Source organism: Podarcis pityusensis (genome assembly GCF_964106645.2).
Source record: "Podarcis pityusensis genome assembly, chromosome: 10".
Lineage (NCBI taxonomy): Eukaryota > Metazoa > Chordata > Lepidosauria > Squamata > Lacertidae > Podarcis > Podarcis pityusensis.
In genome coordinates, this window is record NC_138035.1 from 5,753,470 (window position 1) to 5,771,560 (window position 18,091).

The 18,091-nt window shown below is 48.7% G+C and overlaps 1 protein-coding gene across 4 annotated transcripts in view; it reads right to left on the minus strand.

Annotated features, from left to right (window-relative positions):
* CCDC136 (coiled-coil domain containing 136) overlaps positions 1-11,536 on the minus strand; it is a 52,494-nt gene extending 40,958 nt beyond the window's left edge. For 3 of the 4 annotated variants that reach the window (XM_081023065.1, XM_081023063.1, XM_081023064.1), the window contains exon 1: positions 6,866-6,966. In XM_081023065.1, the coding sequence (XP_080879191.1) occupies positions 6,866-6,914 (49 nt within the window). In that variant the 5' untranslated portion in view covers positions 6,915-6,966. Of the gene's footprint in view, positions 1-6,865; positions 6,967-11,346 lie in introns of those variants that run through there. The other variant, XM_081023066.1, reaches the window with a different exon arrangement.
* Positions 11,537-18,091: the final 6,555 nt, after the last annotated feature.

An 18,091-nucleotide genomic window follows, 5' to 3' on the forward strand; every position in this document is an offset into this window, starting at 1 on the left:
TTGCCTGGGGAGGGCCGGGTATAAATGAAATTTATTATTATTATAGGCCTGCACCAGTTCAGCTGCGGGGAGGTGGGAACTTTCTGTCTCGGCCACTGGTTTTCATGGAGGAAGACCAACGGATAAGAACTGCTCTGCTCATGAGGTCTGGTGCTTCTGTGGAAACCATGTTCTGGCTACTAAAGTGTTAACTCCAGTTGCACAGTGTGATTTATTGATGGCTCGTTCCCAACACCTATCTCGTCCAGCATCCTGTTCCCACAGTGGCCAACCAAATGCAAGCAGGATTTGACCACAAGAGCACCCCCTCCCCTCCTGGGGTTTCCAGCAACAGGAAGGTGGCTTAGACTCTTGGTTCATCCAGTCCAGTATTGCCTTCACTGGCCAGTGTGGGATGTGAAACACAAGAGCAGTCAAGTCCAACATTCCTAGAGTGCACATGTTTACACATGGGGAGGAATGTTTGTCCAGCCAGCAGGTCAGCTTCCTGTTTCCTTCTGGGCTGGGACAAACTTCCTCTGCATGTGACTAGAGGTGGGCGTGGCCTCACCTGTGCAGGTAACGACAAAAGCACAGGGCAGGGCAGCCATCTCTCTCTCTTTGACTACATGCATCGATGAAGCAACATCTGCTTAGCCAAAGATGCTCTCTTGGCTTCAAGCCAAGGGAGGACAAAGGGACTGTCTCCTTATGAGATAGTTTCCAAGTGTATGTTACTTTTCTAAGCTAAGTCTGCCTTTTGGGATCCAGTTGTGAACAGAATGTGAGTAAACTCTTTTTATACTTTTATAGAAGACTGTGTCGTGTCTTATCTTTTATGAGGGAATAAGGGGAAAATACCAGAACAGTTATTATAGGGGCTTTAGCGAGCCTGAGCAAACGCATCCGCTGCAAGTTTAAAAAGGGGGATGTTACTCTGCTAAATTGTGGAACTTGTTTCCACAAGTTGGAAAAGGATATAATCAAACAGTATATCCTCTCCTGCATCCCTGAACATTCCCACAGCCAGCAGCAGCTGTCCTGAGTTTCAGATTGAGGGCATTCTCAGTCCTACCTGGAGGTGCCAGGAATCGAACTCGGAGCCTTCTGCATGCACTACTGCTCTTCCCCATCTACACTGGCATTCTGCCAGCTTTTTTAAAAAAACCCTCCATTTACGCAGGCTTTCCCTCGAGTTCTCCACCCCAGACTTCTGTTTTAATTACTGCGTTGTTCTAACGGAATTACCTCCTTGCCTCTTTTAATTATGGGTGCCTATACTGTAATGTTCTAATGGAATTGCTTTATTGTGCATTTTAATTATGGGTGTTTATATTTTAATATTCGTGCAATTGGTTTTTGCGCTTGCAAAGCTATCCTGGCTTTATGCTTTATATAAATTAACGCATCAGCAACAATTTCTTATGAATTTGCACTCCGTTCTGCAAACCTCTGAGCAGCAGCTGAGTCACAGGCCCAGTTTTAAGGTTAGAAATAAAAGAAAGCGAGTCCTGTTATCTCCCGCTTGGACTACTGCAATGCGCTCTACGTGGGGCTACCTTTGAAGGTGACTCAGAAACTACAACCAATCCAGAATGCGGCAGCTAGACTGGTGATTGGGAGCAGCCGCCGAGACCACATAACACCAGTCTTGAAAGATCTACATTGGCTCCCAGTACGTTTCCGAGCACAATTCAAAGTGTTGGTGCTGACCTTGAAAGCCCTAAATGGCCTCGGTCCTGTATACCTGAAGGAGCGCCTCCACCCCCATCGTTCAGCCCAGACACTGAGGTCCAGCTCCGAGGGCCTTCTGGCGGTTCCCTCACTGTGAGAAGTGAGGTTACAGGGAACCAGACGGAGGGCCTTCTCGGTGGTGGCACCTGCCCTGTGGAACGCCCTTCCATCAGATGTGAAGGAAATAAGTAGCTATCTTATTTTTAAAAGACATCTGAAGGCAGCCCTGTTTAGGGAAGTTTTGAACATTTAATGCTGTATTGTTTTGAACACTCGATTGGGAGCCGCCCAGAGTGGCTGGGGAAACTCAGCCAGATGGCAGGGGTATAAATAATAATTACAGTGGTACCTCTGGTTACGTACTTAATTCCTTCCAGAGGTCTGTTCTTAACCTGAAACTGTTCTTAACCTGAAGCACCACTTTAGCTAATGGGGTCTCCCGCTGCTGCCGCGCTGCCGGAGCACGATTTCTGTTCTCATCCTGAAGCAAAGTTCTTCACCCGAGGTACTATTTCTGGGTTAGCGGAGTCTGTAACCTGAAGCGTATGTAACCCGAGGTACCACTGTAATAATAATAATAATAATAATAATAATAATAATAATAATAATAACTTATTATTATTTTGGCTAAACGTCAGGGTGCACTTCTTGACTGTAATGAAGTCTCCTTCATTAGAGGTGTAGAAACAAAGTCTGGATGCCCGCCCATCAGGGATGCTTCAAAACAAGATTCTTGTGTCAGCAGGGGGTTAGACTAAATGACCTCTGAGGTCTCCTTCCGAGGCAAAGTTGGGGAATCTGACTGACTCCCATCAGCCCCAGCCAGCATGGCCAATAGTCAGGGAGTGATGGGAGCCATAGTCTAACCACCTCCGAAGAGTCCCAAGTTAGCCTGTAATTTTAAAAAAATTATTCTTATGCTAACTCATTTTCTTTTACTGCTCTTTTTAGCAAATAGTTTAGATCCTGTGTGAGTGTCTGGAGGCGGTTGGAGGATGGATGGCGGCTAACAGATTGAGGTTGAATCCTGACAAGACAGAAGTACTCTTTTGGGGGGACAGGGAGTGGGTGGCTATGGAGGACCCCCTGGTCCTGAATGGGGCATCTGTGCCCCTGAAGGACCAGGTGTGCAGCCTGGGAGTCATTCTGGACTCACAGCTGTCCATGGAGACGCAGGTCAATTCTGTGTCCAGGCAGCTGTCTGCCAGCTTCATCTGGTACACAGGAAGAGACCCTCCCTGCCCGCAGACTGTCTCGCTAGAGTGGTGCATGCTCTGGTTATCTCCCGCTTGGACTACTGCAATGCGCTCTACGTGGGGCTACCTTTGAAGGTGACCCAGAAACTACAACTAATCCAGAATGCGGCAGCTAGACTGGTGACTGGGAGCGGCCTCCGAGACCATATAACACCGGTCTTGAAAGACCTACATTGGCTCCCAGTACGTTTCCGAGCACAATTCAAAGTGTTGGTGCTGACCTTGAAAGCCCTAAACGGCCTCAGAACAGTAGACCTGAAGGAGCGTCTCCACCCCCATCGTTCAGCCCGGACACTGAGGTCCAGCTCCGAGGGCCTTCTGGCGGTTCCCTCCCTGCGAGAAGTGAGGTTACAGGGAACCAGGCAGAGGGCCTTCTCGGTAGTGGCACCCGCCCTGTGGAACGCCCTCCCACCAGATGTCAAAGAGAAAAACAACTACCAGACTTTTAGAAGACATCTGAAGGCAGCCCTGTTTAGGGAAGCTTTTAATGTTTGATGTATTACAGTATTTTAATATTTTTTTGGAAGCCACCCAGAGTGGCTGGGGAAGCCCAGCCCGATGGGCTGGGTATAAATAATAAATTATTATTATTATTATTATTATTATTATTATTATTATTATTATCTTCTAAAGGTCTTTTGTCTAGTAAGATGCATCTATATTTTGTTAATTAAACAAATGCTAAACAGCAGCCCTGTTCTAAGAGGCCAAGAAGTATAAGAGAGAAATCAAATACGCAACGTGGTGTGAGAAGTTTTTGCTGTCGTTCTCAACGGGGGCAAAGAAGCTGCGTTATTGAGAGCATTTGCTCACAATGCCTGTTTTATTCTAACCGACAGCAGCCCCCTGGGGAACGAGGCAGGCAGGGAAAAGGCTCTTCAGACTCCCTGATTCTCTTTGTAAGCGGGAATAGAATCAGAGCTGGAGGCTACCTGGCCAGGTGTGGCTAGGATGACCCCACAATTCCATTTGCAATCTCCACAACAGCTTGCGGCAGGCAATATTTCTTAACAGCGGAGAATTCTTGTGAAATAAAGATCTGCCCCTTAATACAGAGCCTGCAAGTCAAGCGAGACCTGGCAAGCTCATTATTCTTATTAATATTCCCCCAGGCCGGCTCACAAGATTTTGAATGTTAAAATGTTAAGTAAAGGTAAAGGGACCCCTGACCATTAGGTCCAGTCGTGACCGACTCTGGGGTTTTGCACTCATCTCGCTTTACTGGCTGAGGGAGCCAGCGTACAGCTTCGGGGTCATGTGGCCAGCATGACTAAGCCGCTTCTGGCGAACCAGAGCAGCGCACGGTAACGCCGTTTACCTTCCCACCGGAGCGGTACCTATTTATCTACTTGCACTTTGACGTGCTTTCGAACTGCTATGTTGGCAGGAGCAGGGACCGAGCAACGGGAGCTCACCCCGTCGTGGGGATTCGAACCACCGACCTTCTGATCAGCAAGCACTAGGCTCTGTGGTTTAACCCACAGCACCACCCATGTCCCCAAAATGTTAAGTAAGACCAGTTTAAAATAACTTGCAGTTACAGAAATAAGATGGGTCCTAAAAAACATGCACCTGAAGGGTTAAAGGCCAGGGGCAAGTGTTTTCAGCATCCTCTAGAAGCTGTGCAATGAAGGTGCCAGACATGCCTCTGTGGGGAGGGAGTCTCATGGATTAGGGGCCACCACAGAAAAGGCCCTTTCTCCCAGGCTACCATCCTGAGCCTTAGAGGATGGAGGAACTCTCAAGAGGTTCCTCTCTGGCGCCTGAGTCATTTAGGGCGTTATACATTCACATGTTTACGGCCTAGGACCCTCGTACCTATGGGACCCCCTCTCCTAGTATGTCCCACGAAGGACCTTACAGTCTTCAAACAAAAACATCTTGCAGGTCCCGGGCCACAGGGAGGTTAGGCTGGCCTCAACCAGAGCCAGGGCTTTTTCGGCCGTGGCCCCGATCTGGTGGAACGCTCTGTCCCAAGAGACTAGGGCCCTGCGGGACTTGACATCTTTCCGCAGGGCCTGCAAGACGGAGCTGTTCCACCAGGCCTTTGGCCAAGGCACAGTCTGACCCCCTCCTTCGGTAATCCTCACAGAACTCTAGCCCAATGGTTGCCATTAATTTGATTCTGAATTGATTTTAGAATGAATTGATTTTAGAATGCTGTGTTACTTTTATTGTTGTTAGCCGCTCTGAGCCCGGCTTCAGCTGCGGAGGGCAGGATATAAATAAAAATTTGTTGTTATTATTATTATTATTAGCACCTTATGAGAATGTAAGAGCGTTTTTTCTCCTGCTCTGGGATGTAGGACCTGAACTCATGGCTTCAAGTTACAAAAAAGTCGATTCAGGCTAAAGATCAGGAATAATTGTCTGACGGTAAGAGCTGTTTGGTAGTGGAACGGTCTGCCTTTGGAGGTTGTGGACTCTCCTTCCTTGGAGGTTTTTAAGCAGAGGTTGAATGGCCCTCTGTCATGGATGCTTTAGCTGAGATTCCCGCCTTGCAAGGGGTTGGACTAGATGACCCCTGGGGGTCCCTTTCAACTCTCCAATTCGATGATTCCAAGACAAGGCTGCTGGGTCAGGCCAACAGCCCATCGAGTCAAGAACTCTCTTCTCACAGCAGTCAGCCAGAGGCCTGTGGGAAACCCGCAAACAGGATCCGACCACAAGAGCCCTCTTCCCTCCCGCAGCTGCTGCCTCTATAACCCTCTTCTCCTCCTCCATGAATTTGTCTAACCTTCTTTGAAATCCCTGTGGGAGGGAGTTCCACAGGTTAACTGCACTGCGTGAAGAAGGGCTTTCGTGCATCTGCCCCTTGAACTTCTGCCTGCTGCAGTGTCTGCAGAGTGGGGCAATCTGGGGTGAGGGTGGGGAGGGCTGGACAGCCCCCAAGCCCCACCAGCGTTCTGTTATGGGGCACAGACCACCCAACGCATGTATCCCTAATGGGATACATTCTTCCTAAGGCCTCCACAACCCCACCAGTCTCCGAAGATCGCATCCTCGCTTCTTTCTTGGAGGGTTATGTAACTGGGTCAATTGGGGGGGGGGAGAGAGAAATCGGGTGGGCAGCTGGAGGGGGGCGGAGAGAGAGATTCAATTCCTCTTGGACAAAGAGAAGCCCTTTTCTCGCTGCAGCCCTTTCAGACACAATTTCAAGGGGGTGGGGTCCAGATGGAACCGGGGAAGGGGGGCAGGAAAACGGACTAACTCCTCAATGATCGCAAGGATGAAGCGTCCAGTGTGTGTGTGTGTGTGTGTGTGTGTGTGTGTGTGTGTGTGTGTGTGTGTTAGAGACACACAATTTAGCCGCATTTCCAAAAAACCCACTTCCCCCTACACTAGGACGCGCACTCTCCAGAAAACTCCCGTTTTGCATTCCTTTTTCTCCACCGGTTTGCCCCCAAATCCTGTTCTCCAAGCGGGGCCGGGTCTCCTCAAGAGGTGTATATTTGGGGAAAGGGTCTCGGGTAGCAAAGAGACTGGACTTCCCACCACGTACCCTCCTCGCCCGCCGGATGACATAACCACCGCCCGTGATGTCACCAGCGCAAGGTGTGACTATATTTTTGCAAAGAGAGAGATGGGTGGAGAAGGGTCGCAGCGGGGAGGGCTGCGTGTGCCCCTGAAGATGGGCACAGGACGGCGGGGTGGGGGGAAGGGCAGCCACAGGTGGAAAGTGGAGAGGGGGAGGAGAAAGAGGGGGGGGTACGGGAAGGAGGAGCGGAAGAAGAGACCCTGGAGAGGTGAAGGCGCTTGGAAGGGAGATGGATGGAGGGGACGCATCGGAAAGGCTGCGGTGATGCAAGGGGAGGGGAGCAGGGGGGTTGCGGGGGTCCTTGCGGGAGTTGGGGCTGCGCCCCCCTCCTCTCCATCAACCCCCCCCCATCACTGACCTGCTCTCTCTGTCCGCCTCCCAAGCAGCTGCGTCTCAGCTGCCTCCATGGCTGTTTCTGGAGCGAAAAAGCAGACGGAGGGGGGAGAGAGGGAAGCAGGAGGCGGGGGAGGAGGGGGAGGAGGCAGGGCCCACCCCCAGACTGGCGGAAGGCGCACACACAGAGAGAGACAGAGGGCTGGCGCTACCCGGAGCCCATCCTCACAACCCGGGCTGCCGCAACCCAAACGCGACACCTCTTTGGCGCGCTCGCGCCGGTACCCAAAGATGCTTTCTGTTGCGCGCTGGAAATCGGTACCCAGGAGCGCGCAGCCGAGCTTTTTGCCGCCCGGGTGCCCAGCGGGAAACATCGGAGGCGTCTCCGGCTCGCCATTCCGCGCGCGTAACCGCTGTGGAGGGCTCGCAACAAAGCGCAAAACGCGCACATAAATGGACACCCGGCCGTGGCGTTTCTGGCGACGCCTGCTCTTTAGCCAAAGGTTAAAACCTCACGACTTCAGAGCCACCGACACGCCTGTGCTTTTGCAGGGGGCCAGCGCATACACTCGCACATCCTGGCAGATGGCCCGGGCCGGGGAGCATCAGCGCGTGGCTCTCCCCCACTTCCCGGCACTCAGACATGCCCCCAGACACGCGCGCAGTGCTCGAAAATGTGCATTCCCATATGGCGAGCTCTGCTATTCTCAAGCGCAAGCGCTCGAATCGACGCGCACCAAGGGGCAGGCGGGGTTGTCCGCTTGGCACGCACACCCAACGGTAGGGGAGCAAGCTCAGCACCAGCCGAGACCCACAGCCCAGCCCCACATTTGTCCCCAACTGGGCACACACAAACACCCGGCATGCAAACTTGAAGTGCCCGCGCGGACCTCCTGGGAGAGGTTCAAATCCACCTGGCTGGTGGTGACCTTGGGGGGGGGGGCAGTCTCTTCCTCTCAGCCTAAACTGAAGGAATGGGTTTCTGTGCAGTCAGTTTGAAACAGACCCAAAATCCCCATTTTTCCTCCTCCAAGGGAGCATTTCTAAAATGCTCTAACTTGAGCTCTTGAGCCAAAACCCAGCTGGATAAACAAGTGCTCAAAGCTCTCTCCCTTATCAGTCTGTGACGGCAATGAGTGGCCTTGCCAGTTCCAGTAGAGCAGGGATGATGCGTCTGGGTCTTATCTTACATCCTGACCACAAAGCCCACAAAGACGCACAGACCTTGTCAAGTCTGACAAGAGACCCGGCAACGGCGCCAGGAGTTGGTGACCTCCTGTCCCAAGATAAGAGTATAGGAACAGGAACAACCTTTTATGGTCAAGAGTACAGGAAGAGGAAAACCCTTTTGTGGTTAAGAGTACCAGAGCAGGAACATCTGTGATGTCAACCTGCGTGTATAAGCTGACGTGGTTGGATTCCTGGGGAAGGGGGGAGAGGGTGCCTGGAGGATATATATACTGCATGAAACTTCTCATTTCTTTGGACTTGCTGCGGACTGACCACTCAAGTGCCTTCTGCTATCTGGAGAGCAGAATAAACTCTTTCTCTGAATCAACCTCAGTGTCATTTGACTTCCTTCCTCCCTCCCGGGAGCAACGCAGACCCCACCAGTCAGTAAAGTCTAATAAGGATGGCAGCCTTGAACTACAGAAGGCTCACGGTATTTTTCTACCCGTGGAGAGCTGCTGCCAGTCCGAGCAGCCCATACTGAGCTAGATGAACTCAGCACTGATTCCCGCATTCCTATCTGGAAAGGGCCATAGCTCAGGTTCAGTCCCCAGGTAGGGCTGGGCAGGTTCCCCACCAGAAACCCTGGACAGCTGCTGCCAGTCAGTGTTGGCAGTACTGCGCTAGATGGGTAGCTGAGTATTAGGCAGCTTCAGGTGTGCCTATTTGGGTAAGCTCAGTGGAGGAGCATCTGCAGATAGCCTCCTGCCCTGACACCCTGGAAAGCAGCTGCCTGCCAGTGTAGACAACACTGGATTACGCAGAACAATAGCTCAGGACAAAGCAGCTTCCTATTTTTCTATGCACCACCCAATTTGCGATTCCTTGGCCTGACGAAGAGGGTGCTGGGTGCAACTCTCAGGCATGGAGGTGCAGGGTGGGAGGAAACTCTTGAATGGTCCTCTGAAATTTTGTCCCTGAGGGGAACTGCCAAATGGCATCTCCACACACACACACCGCCCCTGCCACCAAGGAAGAAAGGTGAGTGAAGATCTACATCAGGAACAAAGTGTGTATGGGGGGGTGAGTTAAAGATCTACACAGGGATATGCTGCCCCTACTCATCCTGCCGCCTGAGGCAGTGGGCCGGCCCTTTGTTGTTGTTGTTGTTTAGTCATTTAGTTGTGTCCGACTCTTCGTGACCCCCTGGACCAGAGCACGCCAGGCACTCCTGTCTTCCTCTGCCTCCCGCAGTTTGGTCAAACTCATGCTGGTAGCTTCGAGAACACTGTCCCACCATCTCGTCCTCTGTCGTCCCCTTCGCCTTGTGCCCTCCATCTTTCCCAACATCAGGGTTTTTTCCAGGGAGTCTTCTCTTCTCATGAGGTGGCCAAAGTCTTGGAGCCTCAGCTTCAGGATCTGTCCTTCCAGTGAGCACTCAGGGCTGATTTCCTTCAGAATGGATTGGTTTGACCTTCTTGCAGTCCATGGGACTCTCAAGAGTCTCCTCCAGCACCAGAATTCAAAAGCATCAATTCTTATGCAATATTTTTCTTTACAGCATTGGACTTTCCTTTCGCTTCCAGGCATATCCGCAACTGAGCGTCCTTTCGGCTTTGGCCCAGCCGCTTCATCAGCTCTGAATCTACTTGTACTTGTCCTCCGCTCTTCCTCAGTAGCATGTTGGACGCCTTCCGACCTGAGGGGCTCATCTTCCAGCGTCATAACTTTTATATGCCTGTTGTCTTTGTCCATTGAGTTTTCTTGGCAGGGATACTGGAGTGGCTTGCCGGTTCCTGCTCCAGGTGGATCACGTTTGGTCAAAACTCTCCACTATGACCTGTCCATCTTGGGTGGCCCTCCAGGGCATGGCTCATAGCTTCTCTGAGTTATTCAAGCCCCTTCGCCACAGCAAGGCAGTGATCCAGGACCTGCGTCCTACAGGGATGACTGTCTAACTGCAGTCCGGGACTATGTCTGCATTTGCCACTGTGTCCAGCAGGAGGCAGCAGAGATCATGCAACAGCTGCTGGAGGCGGCAGACACACTTTTTCAGAGGTGCAAAACAAACTTAAAGACCATTTCAGCTTTGAGTCTGCAGGAGACACAAAATCTGGGCCTACCCCAAGGGTAGGCAACCTAAGGCCCGGGCGGGCTGGATGCGGCCCAATCGCCTTCTCAATCCGGCCCACGGACGGTCCGGGAAGCAGCGTGTTTTTACATGAGTAGAATGTGTGCTTTTATTTAAAATGCATCTCTGGGTTATTTGTGGGAAACAGGAATTCGTTCTTTCTCCCCTAAAAAAAGATAGCCTGGCCCACCACATGGTCTGAGGGACTGTGGACTAGCCCACAGCTGAAAAAGGTTGCTGACCCCTGGCCTACCCAATGCCCTTGTAAATGTGTTGTGTGAAGGGGTGTTCCTGGCTTGTCTTTGTTCTTATTCTTATTACAGTGGTACCTCGGGTTACAGATGCTTCAGGTTACGGACTCCGCTAACCTAGTAATAGTACTTCAGGTTAAGAATTTTGCTTCAGGATGAGAACAGAAATTGCGCGGCTATGGCATGGCAGCAGCGGGAGGCCCCATTAGCTAAAGTGGTACCTCAGGTTAAGAACAGTTTCAGGTTAAGAATGGACCTCCAGAATGAATTAAGTTCTTAACCTGAGGTACCACTGTAGTTGCTTAGGAAAATGATCATCAGGCATCCAAACAACATGACCAGTTCTTAACCCAAGGTAAAGGTAAAGGGACCCCTGACCATTAGGTCCAGTCGTGGCCAACTCTGGGGTTGTGGCGCTCATCTCGCTTTATTAGCCGAGGGAGCAGGTGTACAGCTTCTAGGTCATGTGGCCAGCAGGACTAAGCCGCTTCTGGCGAACCAGAGCAGCGCACAGAAATGCCGTTTACCTTCCCGCCAGAGCGGTATCTATTTATCTACTTGCACTTTGACGTGCTTTCGAACTGCTAGGTTGGCAGAAGCAGGGACCAAGCAGCAACAGGAGCTCACCCTGTCGTGGGGATTCGAACCTCCGACCTTCTGATCAGCAAGTCCTAGGCTCTGTGGTTTAACCCACAGTGCCACCCGCATCCCTTAAACCAAGGTACTTATTTATTTTCTGTTTTTGATGTTGCAATTTTATGCGATGAACCGCCCTGAGATCTACGGGTATAGGGCAGTATACAAATTCAATTCATCACCATCCTCAGTGTCTATGACACCTCTCTCCAAACACAATCCCATCTCTCTCTCTCTCTCTCTCTCTCTCTCTCTCTCTCTCTCTCTCTCCCTCTCCCTCCCTCTCTCTGACCTTCAAAGCACACCCCTCTTCCTTACTGTCAGGAGGTTGCTCCATCAGTGGATTTCGGTTCCCGGGCCAAATCTGTGAGATGATTCAGAAGCACTGGCACCCCGGTCCAGAAGGTCACATTCTGAACACCTTCCCCTCTTCTCCCGCACCCCAGCACAGCCAGCCTCATAGACAAGCTGGAGGCACACTTGCACAGAGCATCCTTCTCACCTGAGATGCGGCTCAGAGTTCTAGATTCTGCATCTCCCTGGCAACGGACCACACAGCATCCCTGAGGGGCAGCAGGGTTTTGCACGCCTCGCTGCCTCGGCGGCTGCAGAGAAGCCAACAACAGCGCACTGTGCTGCCACGGTCCGGTTCACAGGCGATCGAAGTCCCAGCTGGGGACGTCGGGACCAGGGGCAAGATGGCGGGGTGGGAGCAGGAATGGGAGTCCAGAAGCCAGGAGTCAGGAAGCCAAGAGTCCAAGGGTCAGGAAGCAAGGAGTCACGAAGTCAGGGGTCCGAGGATCAAGAAGCAAAGAGTCACGAAGTCAAGGGTCCAAGGGTCAAGAAGCAAGTCAGGGGTCTGAGGATCAAGAAGCAAGGAGTCATGAAGTCAGGGGTCCGAGGATCAAGAAGCAAGGAGTCACTAAGTCAGGGGTCTGAGGATCAAGAAGCAAGGAGTCACGAAGTCAGGGGTCCGACGATCAAGAAGCAAGGAGTCACGAAGTCAGGGGTCTGAGGGTCAGGAAGCAAGGAGTCACAAAGTCAGGGGTCCGAGGGTCTCAAAGGGTAAGTAAAGGTAAAGGGACCCCTGACCATTAGGTCCAGTCATGACCGATTCTGGGGTTGCGGCGCTCATCTCGCTTTATTGGCCGAGGGAGCCGGCGTACAGCTTCTTGGTCATGTGACCAGCATGACTAAGCCGCTTCTGGCGAACCAGAGCAGCGCACGGAAATGGCTTTTACCTTCCCGCCAGAGCGGTACCTATTTATCTACTTGCACTTTGACATGCTTTCGAACTGCTAGGTTGGCAGGAGCAGGGACTGAGCAACGGGAGCTCAACCCGTCACGGGGATTCGAACCGCCGACCTTCTGATTGGCAAGTCCAAGCCTCTGTGGTTTAACCCACAGTGGCACTCAAAGGGTACTGCAATAATAAATGCTTTCTGGCTGATATTGAATGAGCCATGCAATAAAAAGTATTTGTTAGATAATGTTAAATTAAGTTAACGAAAAACAACTTCACACAACTGTGTAAATAATAGTTTACTTGTAAATTAGTACAATGGGCATAGTCGGAAGTTCCTTTCTTTGCTGATTCAAACAGTGGATAACATTATGTCTTTGCCTTTATTCACACTTTCATTCTTCTTTCTCTTTGTTTTTTTCTTTCTTCTGTTCTTTTCTGTTCTTTTCTTTTTATATTTATAATCTTTATAATCATTATAACATAGTGAATGTTATTTTGTTCGTATTGCATGTGTTTTAAGAATCTGTTCATCTAATAAACTCTTTTTTTAAAAAAAGGATGTGAAAAGGAGTACTTTAAATGGTAAAACAAACAGAAAATTCAATAAAAATTATATACAAAAAAAGAGAGATAACTTGCTCATCGTTCTCTTGGAACTGAAGCACCTGCTGTTTCTGCTGTTATTAAATGCTTAGCTTTGGGGCACACGATGGCTGGATATTTACCCTTTCAGACTGATGGAGCGGCTCTAGGATGCTGGAAACGGGGACCCTGCCAGGACTCCGGACCATGACACCCAGTGGGGCTGGCAGATCCCCAACTGTGCCCCATTACAGTGGTACCTCGGGTTACATACGCTTCAGGTTACACACTCCACTAAGCTAGAAATAGTGCTTTGGGTTAAGAACTTTGCTTCATGATGAGAACAGAAATCGTGCAGCGGTGGCGCAGCAGGAGGCCCCATTAGCTAAAGTGGTGCTTCAGGTTAAGAACAGTTTCAGGTTAAGAACGGACCTCTGGAACGAATTAAGTATACTTCCAATTTCTCCTCCGGAGAAAACCTATCTGTTGAGAATGCCTTTTTCTCGACTGGAGAAATACCAACGAAAGAACAATGGCAAGAGAAGCTGATGAAGTATGCAGAACTGGCAAAAATGACAGACTAAGAGAAAAAGACAACGGAGACTTTGGAAAAATATTGGGAACCATTCATATTATATTTGCAGAAACAAAGGAAGTCAATAGACTTGATGGCAGGATTGAAATAAACATTCACATTATTAGCATTAGAAGACAGTGGAAGATGATGGTGTATTTACTGTTATTTTTACATCTTTAGGTTTGATGTTATGTTATAAATAACTTTTTCTGTTAAGAGATAGCAAAATGGGTGAAAATAGAAACGAACCAGAAGCGGAACTTGGGGAAAACTTTGGAGAGGAAGGAGGGAGGAATACCGCATTTTTTGCTCTATGAGACTCACTTTTTCCCTCCTAAAAAGTAAGGGGAAATGTGTGTGCGTCTTATGGAGCGAATGCAGACTGCACAGCTATCCCAGAAGCCAGAACAGCAAGAGGGATTGCTGCTTTGGCTGTGCAGCGATTCCTCTTGCTGTTCTGGCTTCTGAGATTCAGAATATTTTCTTTCTTGTTTTCCTCCTCCAAAAACTAGGTGCGTCTTGTGGTCTGGTGCGTCTTATAGAGTGAAAAATACGGTATATTTGCTGAAGCAAAGAAAGTTAATAGACTTGATGGCAGGATTGAAATAGACATTCACATTATTAGCATTAGAAGACAGTGAAATATGATGGTGTATTTACTGTTATTTTTATGTCTTTAGGTTTGATATTATGTTATGAATAACTTTTTCTGTTAAGAGATAGCAAAATGGGTGAAAATAGGGACAAACCAGAATCAGAAGTTGGGGAAAACCTTGGAGGGAAGGAATATATAGTGAATGTTAAGAAATTGAGATGTATGTAATGAATGAAAAAGAAAAATGAATAAAAATTTAAAAAGAGAGAGAGAATCAGGAAGAGTGGAATAAATTTAATGATTATTTAGTAAAATATGTTAAGTTAAATTAACCGGAAATAGCTTGCAGATACTTAATGGGCTTAGGATTTTATTTATGTTAAGTGATTACCGTATTTTTCGCTCTATAACACGCACCCGACCATAACGTGCACGTAGTTTTTAGAGGAGGAAAATCCGTAGGCATGCCATCCGTAGGCATTCCCTCCATAACACGCACAGACATTTCCCCTTACTTTCTAGGAGGAAAAAAGTGAGTGTTATGGTGCAAAAAATACGGTAATTAATATGTTTAATTCCATAAGGTGAAGATCTAAGGATGTTAATGTTTAAGTTAAATTTCATAAAAATTGGGATTTGGAAAACCGTTAAAAGGACATACAATGAAATTCAACCAAGGGGAAGCGAGGAAGTCACTTAACAAAATTAATAACTGGAATTTTCAATAAGGCTGTGATTTATGTTTGTTTGTCTTGTGTTTTTGTTTGTTTGTTTATAATATCGTGAAAACTAATAAAAAAAATTGAGGGGGGGGGGAGAGAGAGAGAATCCCTTTTTCTCTAGGAGATTGGGGTGGGCGCAACCGCAGATTCACGCAGCTGGCAAGGGAGAAAACCAGCCAGCATCGCATACAGGATCAGGCCCTGCCAGGGTGGAGAGCACCCAACGAGAGCAAGGGCAGTGGAGGAGAGTTTGGGGTAATCACTTTGTCCTTAATCCCTTCTCTATCCCCCACCCCTGGGTCAGGGGGCTGGACCGATCTTCCTTAAGCTGCTTTCCACCTGCTCATCCTTCCTGGGGAGGGGGCCGGCCTGCCTCCCTCTTGACAGGCAAGGAGGGCCCTGCCCTAGACCGCCCCCCACCTCCATCTATGGGGACAAGATCCAGGAGTCTGGAAATGCCTGGGATTTTTTAGTGCAGGGGTCAGCAGACGTTTTCAGCAGGGGGCCGGTCCACTGTCCCTCAGACCTTGTGGGGGGCCGGATTATTTATATATATATATATATATATATATATATATATATCACCGAAAAAAGAAAAATTACATCAATTCAACATCCATATTCATTTTCTAACCAATTACACAACTAAATTAAGATATACCTAATTACTCTAAACTTCTCTTTGCTGTATACAAATACACCACAGTTAGAAATTTTATATTAAAGCTTTTTATAAATAATATTTCAAATTCCCCTACACACACACCCGTTCCCCTTCACCCATCTGTGATTTTATTTTTACTTCTTCCGTATTGTTGTGTTGTTTTAATTTAATCATTGTTCAGCTGATTCTTTTATTATTTCCTTGCTTACCCCTGAACGTTTTACATGCCGGACTATTTTTTTTTGGGGGGGGGGGAATGAACGAATTCCCATGCCCCACAAATAATGCAGAGATGCATTTTAAATAAAAGCACACTTTCGACTCATGTAAAAACACCAGGCAGGCCCCACAAATAACCCAGAGATGCATTTGAAATAAAAGGACACATTCTACTCTTGTAAAAACACACTGATTCCCGGACCGTCCACAGGCCGAATTTAGAAGGCGATTGGGCCAGATCCGGCCCCCAGGCCTTAGGTTGCCTACGCATGGTGTAGAGCTGGCATGTCCAAAGTCCATTTCGGGGGCCTAATCCTGCCCGCCTGTCAGTTCAATCTGGCCCCTGTGGCAGTTGTTTATTTCCTGAGGTAAAATCCTAAAAAAAGCTCAAGAAAGTCAATGCTAAAAAAAAGGTCAACAAATTTGGCCCTTCAGTTCATCAAATCTGGCCATCGTTGAAAAAAATTCGGACACCGCTGAGGAAAGGAGAGTAAAAAGGCAACAGGATGGGGGCTTATAAAATTATGCCTGCGTGAAGAAAGTTGAGATTCCTGCATTGCGGAGGGTTGGACTAAATGACCCTTGGGCACCCCTTTCTATGATTCTGTGACTAGATGGCCCATTGAATCATAGAATCCTAGAGTTGGAAGAGACCACAAGGGCCATCGAGTCCAACCCCCTGCCAAGCAGGAAACACCATCAGAGCACTCCTGACATATGGTTGTCAAGCCTCTGCTTAAAGACCTCCAAAGAAGGAGACTCCACCACACTCCTGGGCAGCAAATTCCACTGTCGAACAGCTCTTACTGTCAGGAAGTTCTTCCTAATGTTTAGGTGGAATCTTCTTTCTTGTCGTTTGGATCCATTGCTCCGTGTCCGCTTCTCTGGAGCAGCAGAAAACAACCTTTCTTCCTCCTCTATGTGACATCCCTTTATATATTTGAACATGGCTATCATATCACCCCTTAACCTCCTCTTCTCCAGGCTAAACATGCCCAGCTCCCTTAGCCGTTCCTCATAAGGCATCGTTTCCAGGCCTTTGACCATTTTGGTTGCCCTCCTCTGGACACGTTCCAGTTTTTCAGTGTCCTTCTTGAACTGTGGTGCCCAGAACTGGACACAGTACTCCAGGTGAGGTTTGACCAGAGCAGAATACAGTGGCACTATTACTTCCCTTGATCTAGATGCTATACTCCTATTGATGCAGCCCAGAATTGCATTGGCTTTTTTAGCTGCCGCGTCACACTGTTGGCTCATGTCAAGTTTGTGGTCAACCAAGACTCCTAGATCCTTTTCACATGTACTGCTCTCAAGCCAGGTGTCCCCATCTTGTATTTGTGCCTCTCGTTTTTTTTGCCCAAGTTCAATACTTTACATTTCTCCCTGTTAAAATTCATCTTGTTTGTTTTGGCCCAGTTCTCTAATCTGTCAAGGTCGTTTTGAAGTGTAATCCTGTCCTCTGGGGTGTTAGCCACCCCTCCCAGTTTGGTGTCATCTGCAAATTTGATCAGGATGCCCTTGAGTCCATCATCCAAGTCGTTGATAAAGATGTTGAATAAGACCGGGCCCAAGACAGAACCCTGTGGCACCCCACTAGTCCCTCTTCTAGTCACTCACTAGTCATTGGCTGATGGCCTCTTCCTATGTTCTTAAGAACTGCCTTCTGGAGGGATTCTGGCAAAAGGAAAATTGGTAACCAAACAATTTAACCCCTGTGTTGCAAACAATAGTAATATCCAAGGCCAAACAATGACCAAATACAATGATACGATATCAAAATACACTCTTTATATAATATGAAATATATGAAAATCACATCAACGGAAAACTTATGCATCTCTGGAAGTCACAAAATATGCACTCTTAATGGATTCTCTGGAAAATATAAAACCAAATAAAGATAAGTCTTTCAAAGATTCATAAGTTTTCTGTTTATGTGATTTCATCCATTTCATATTATATAAAGAATGTATAGTGATATCGTACCAAAAGGAAAATTGGGCCTGGGCAATTGGTTGCCCGTCAGGTTGGTAAAGGTAAAGGGACCCCTGACCATTAGGTCCAGTCGCGGACGACTCTGGGGTTGCGGCGCTCATCTCGCTTTATTGGCCGAGGGAGCCGGCGTACAGCTTCCGGTTCATGTGGCCAGCATGACTAAGCCGCTTCTGGCGAACCAGAGCAGTGCACAGAAATGCCGTTTACCTTCCCGCTGGAGTGGTACCTATTTATCTACTTGCACTGTGACGTGCTTTCGAACTGCTAGGTTGGCAGGAGCAGGGACCGAGTAACGGGAGCTCACCCCGTCATGGGGATTCGAACCACCGACCTTCTGATCGGCAAGTCCTAGGCTCTGTGGTTTAACCCAGAGCGCCACCCGCGTCCCTGCCCGTCAGGCTAAAAAAATGGCACCCCTCGAATAATCCTCTCCGTCTTTTCTCAGGCACTCGAAAAAGGCCAC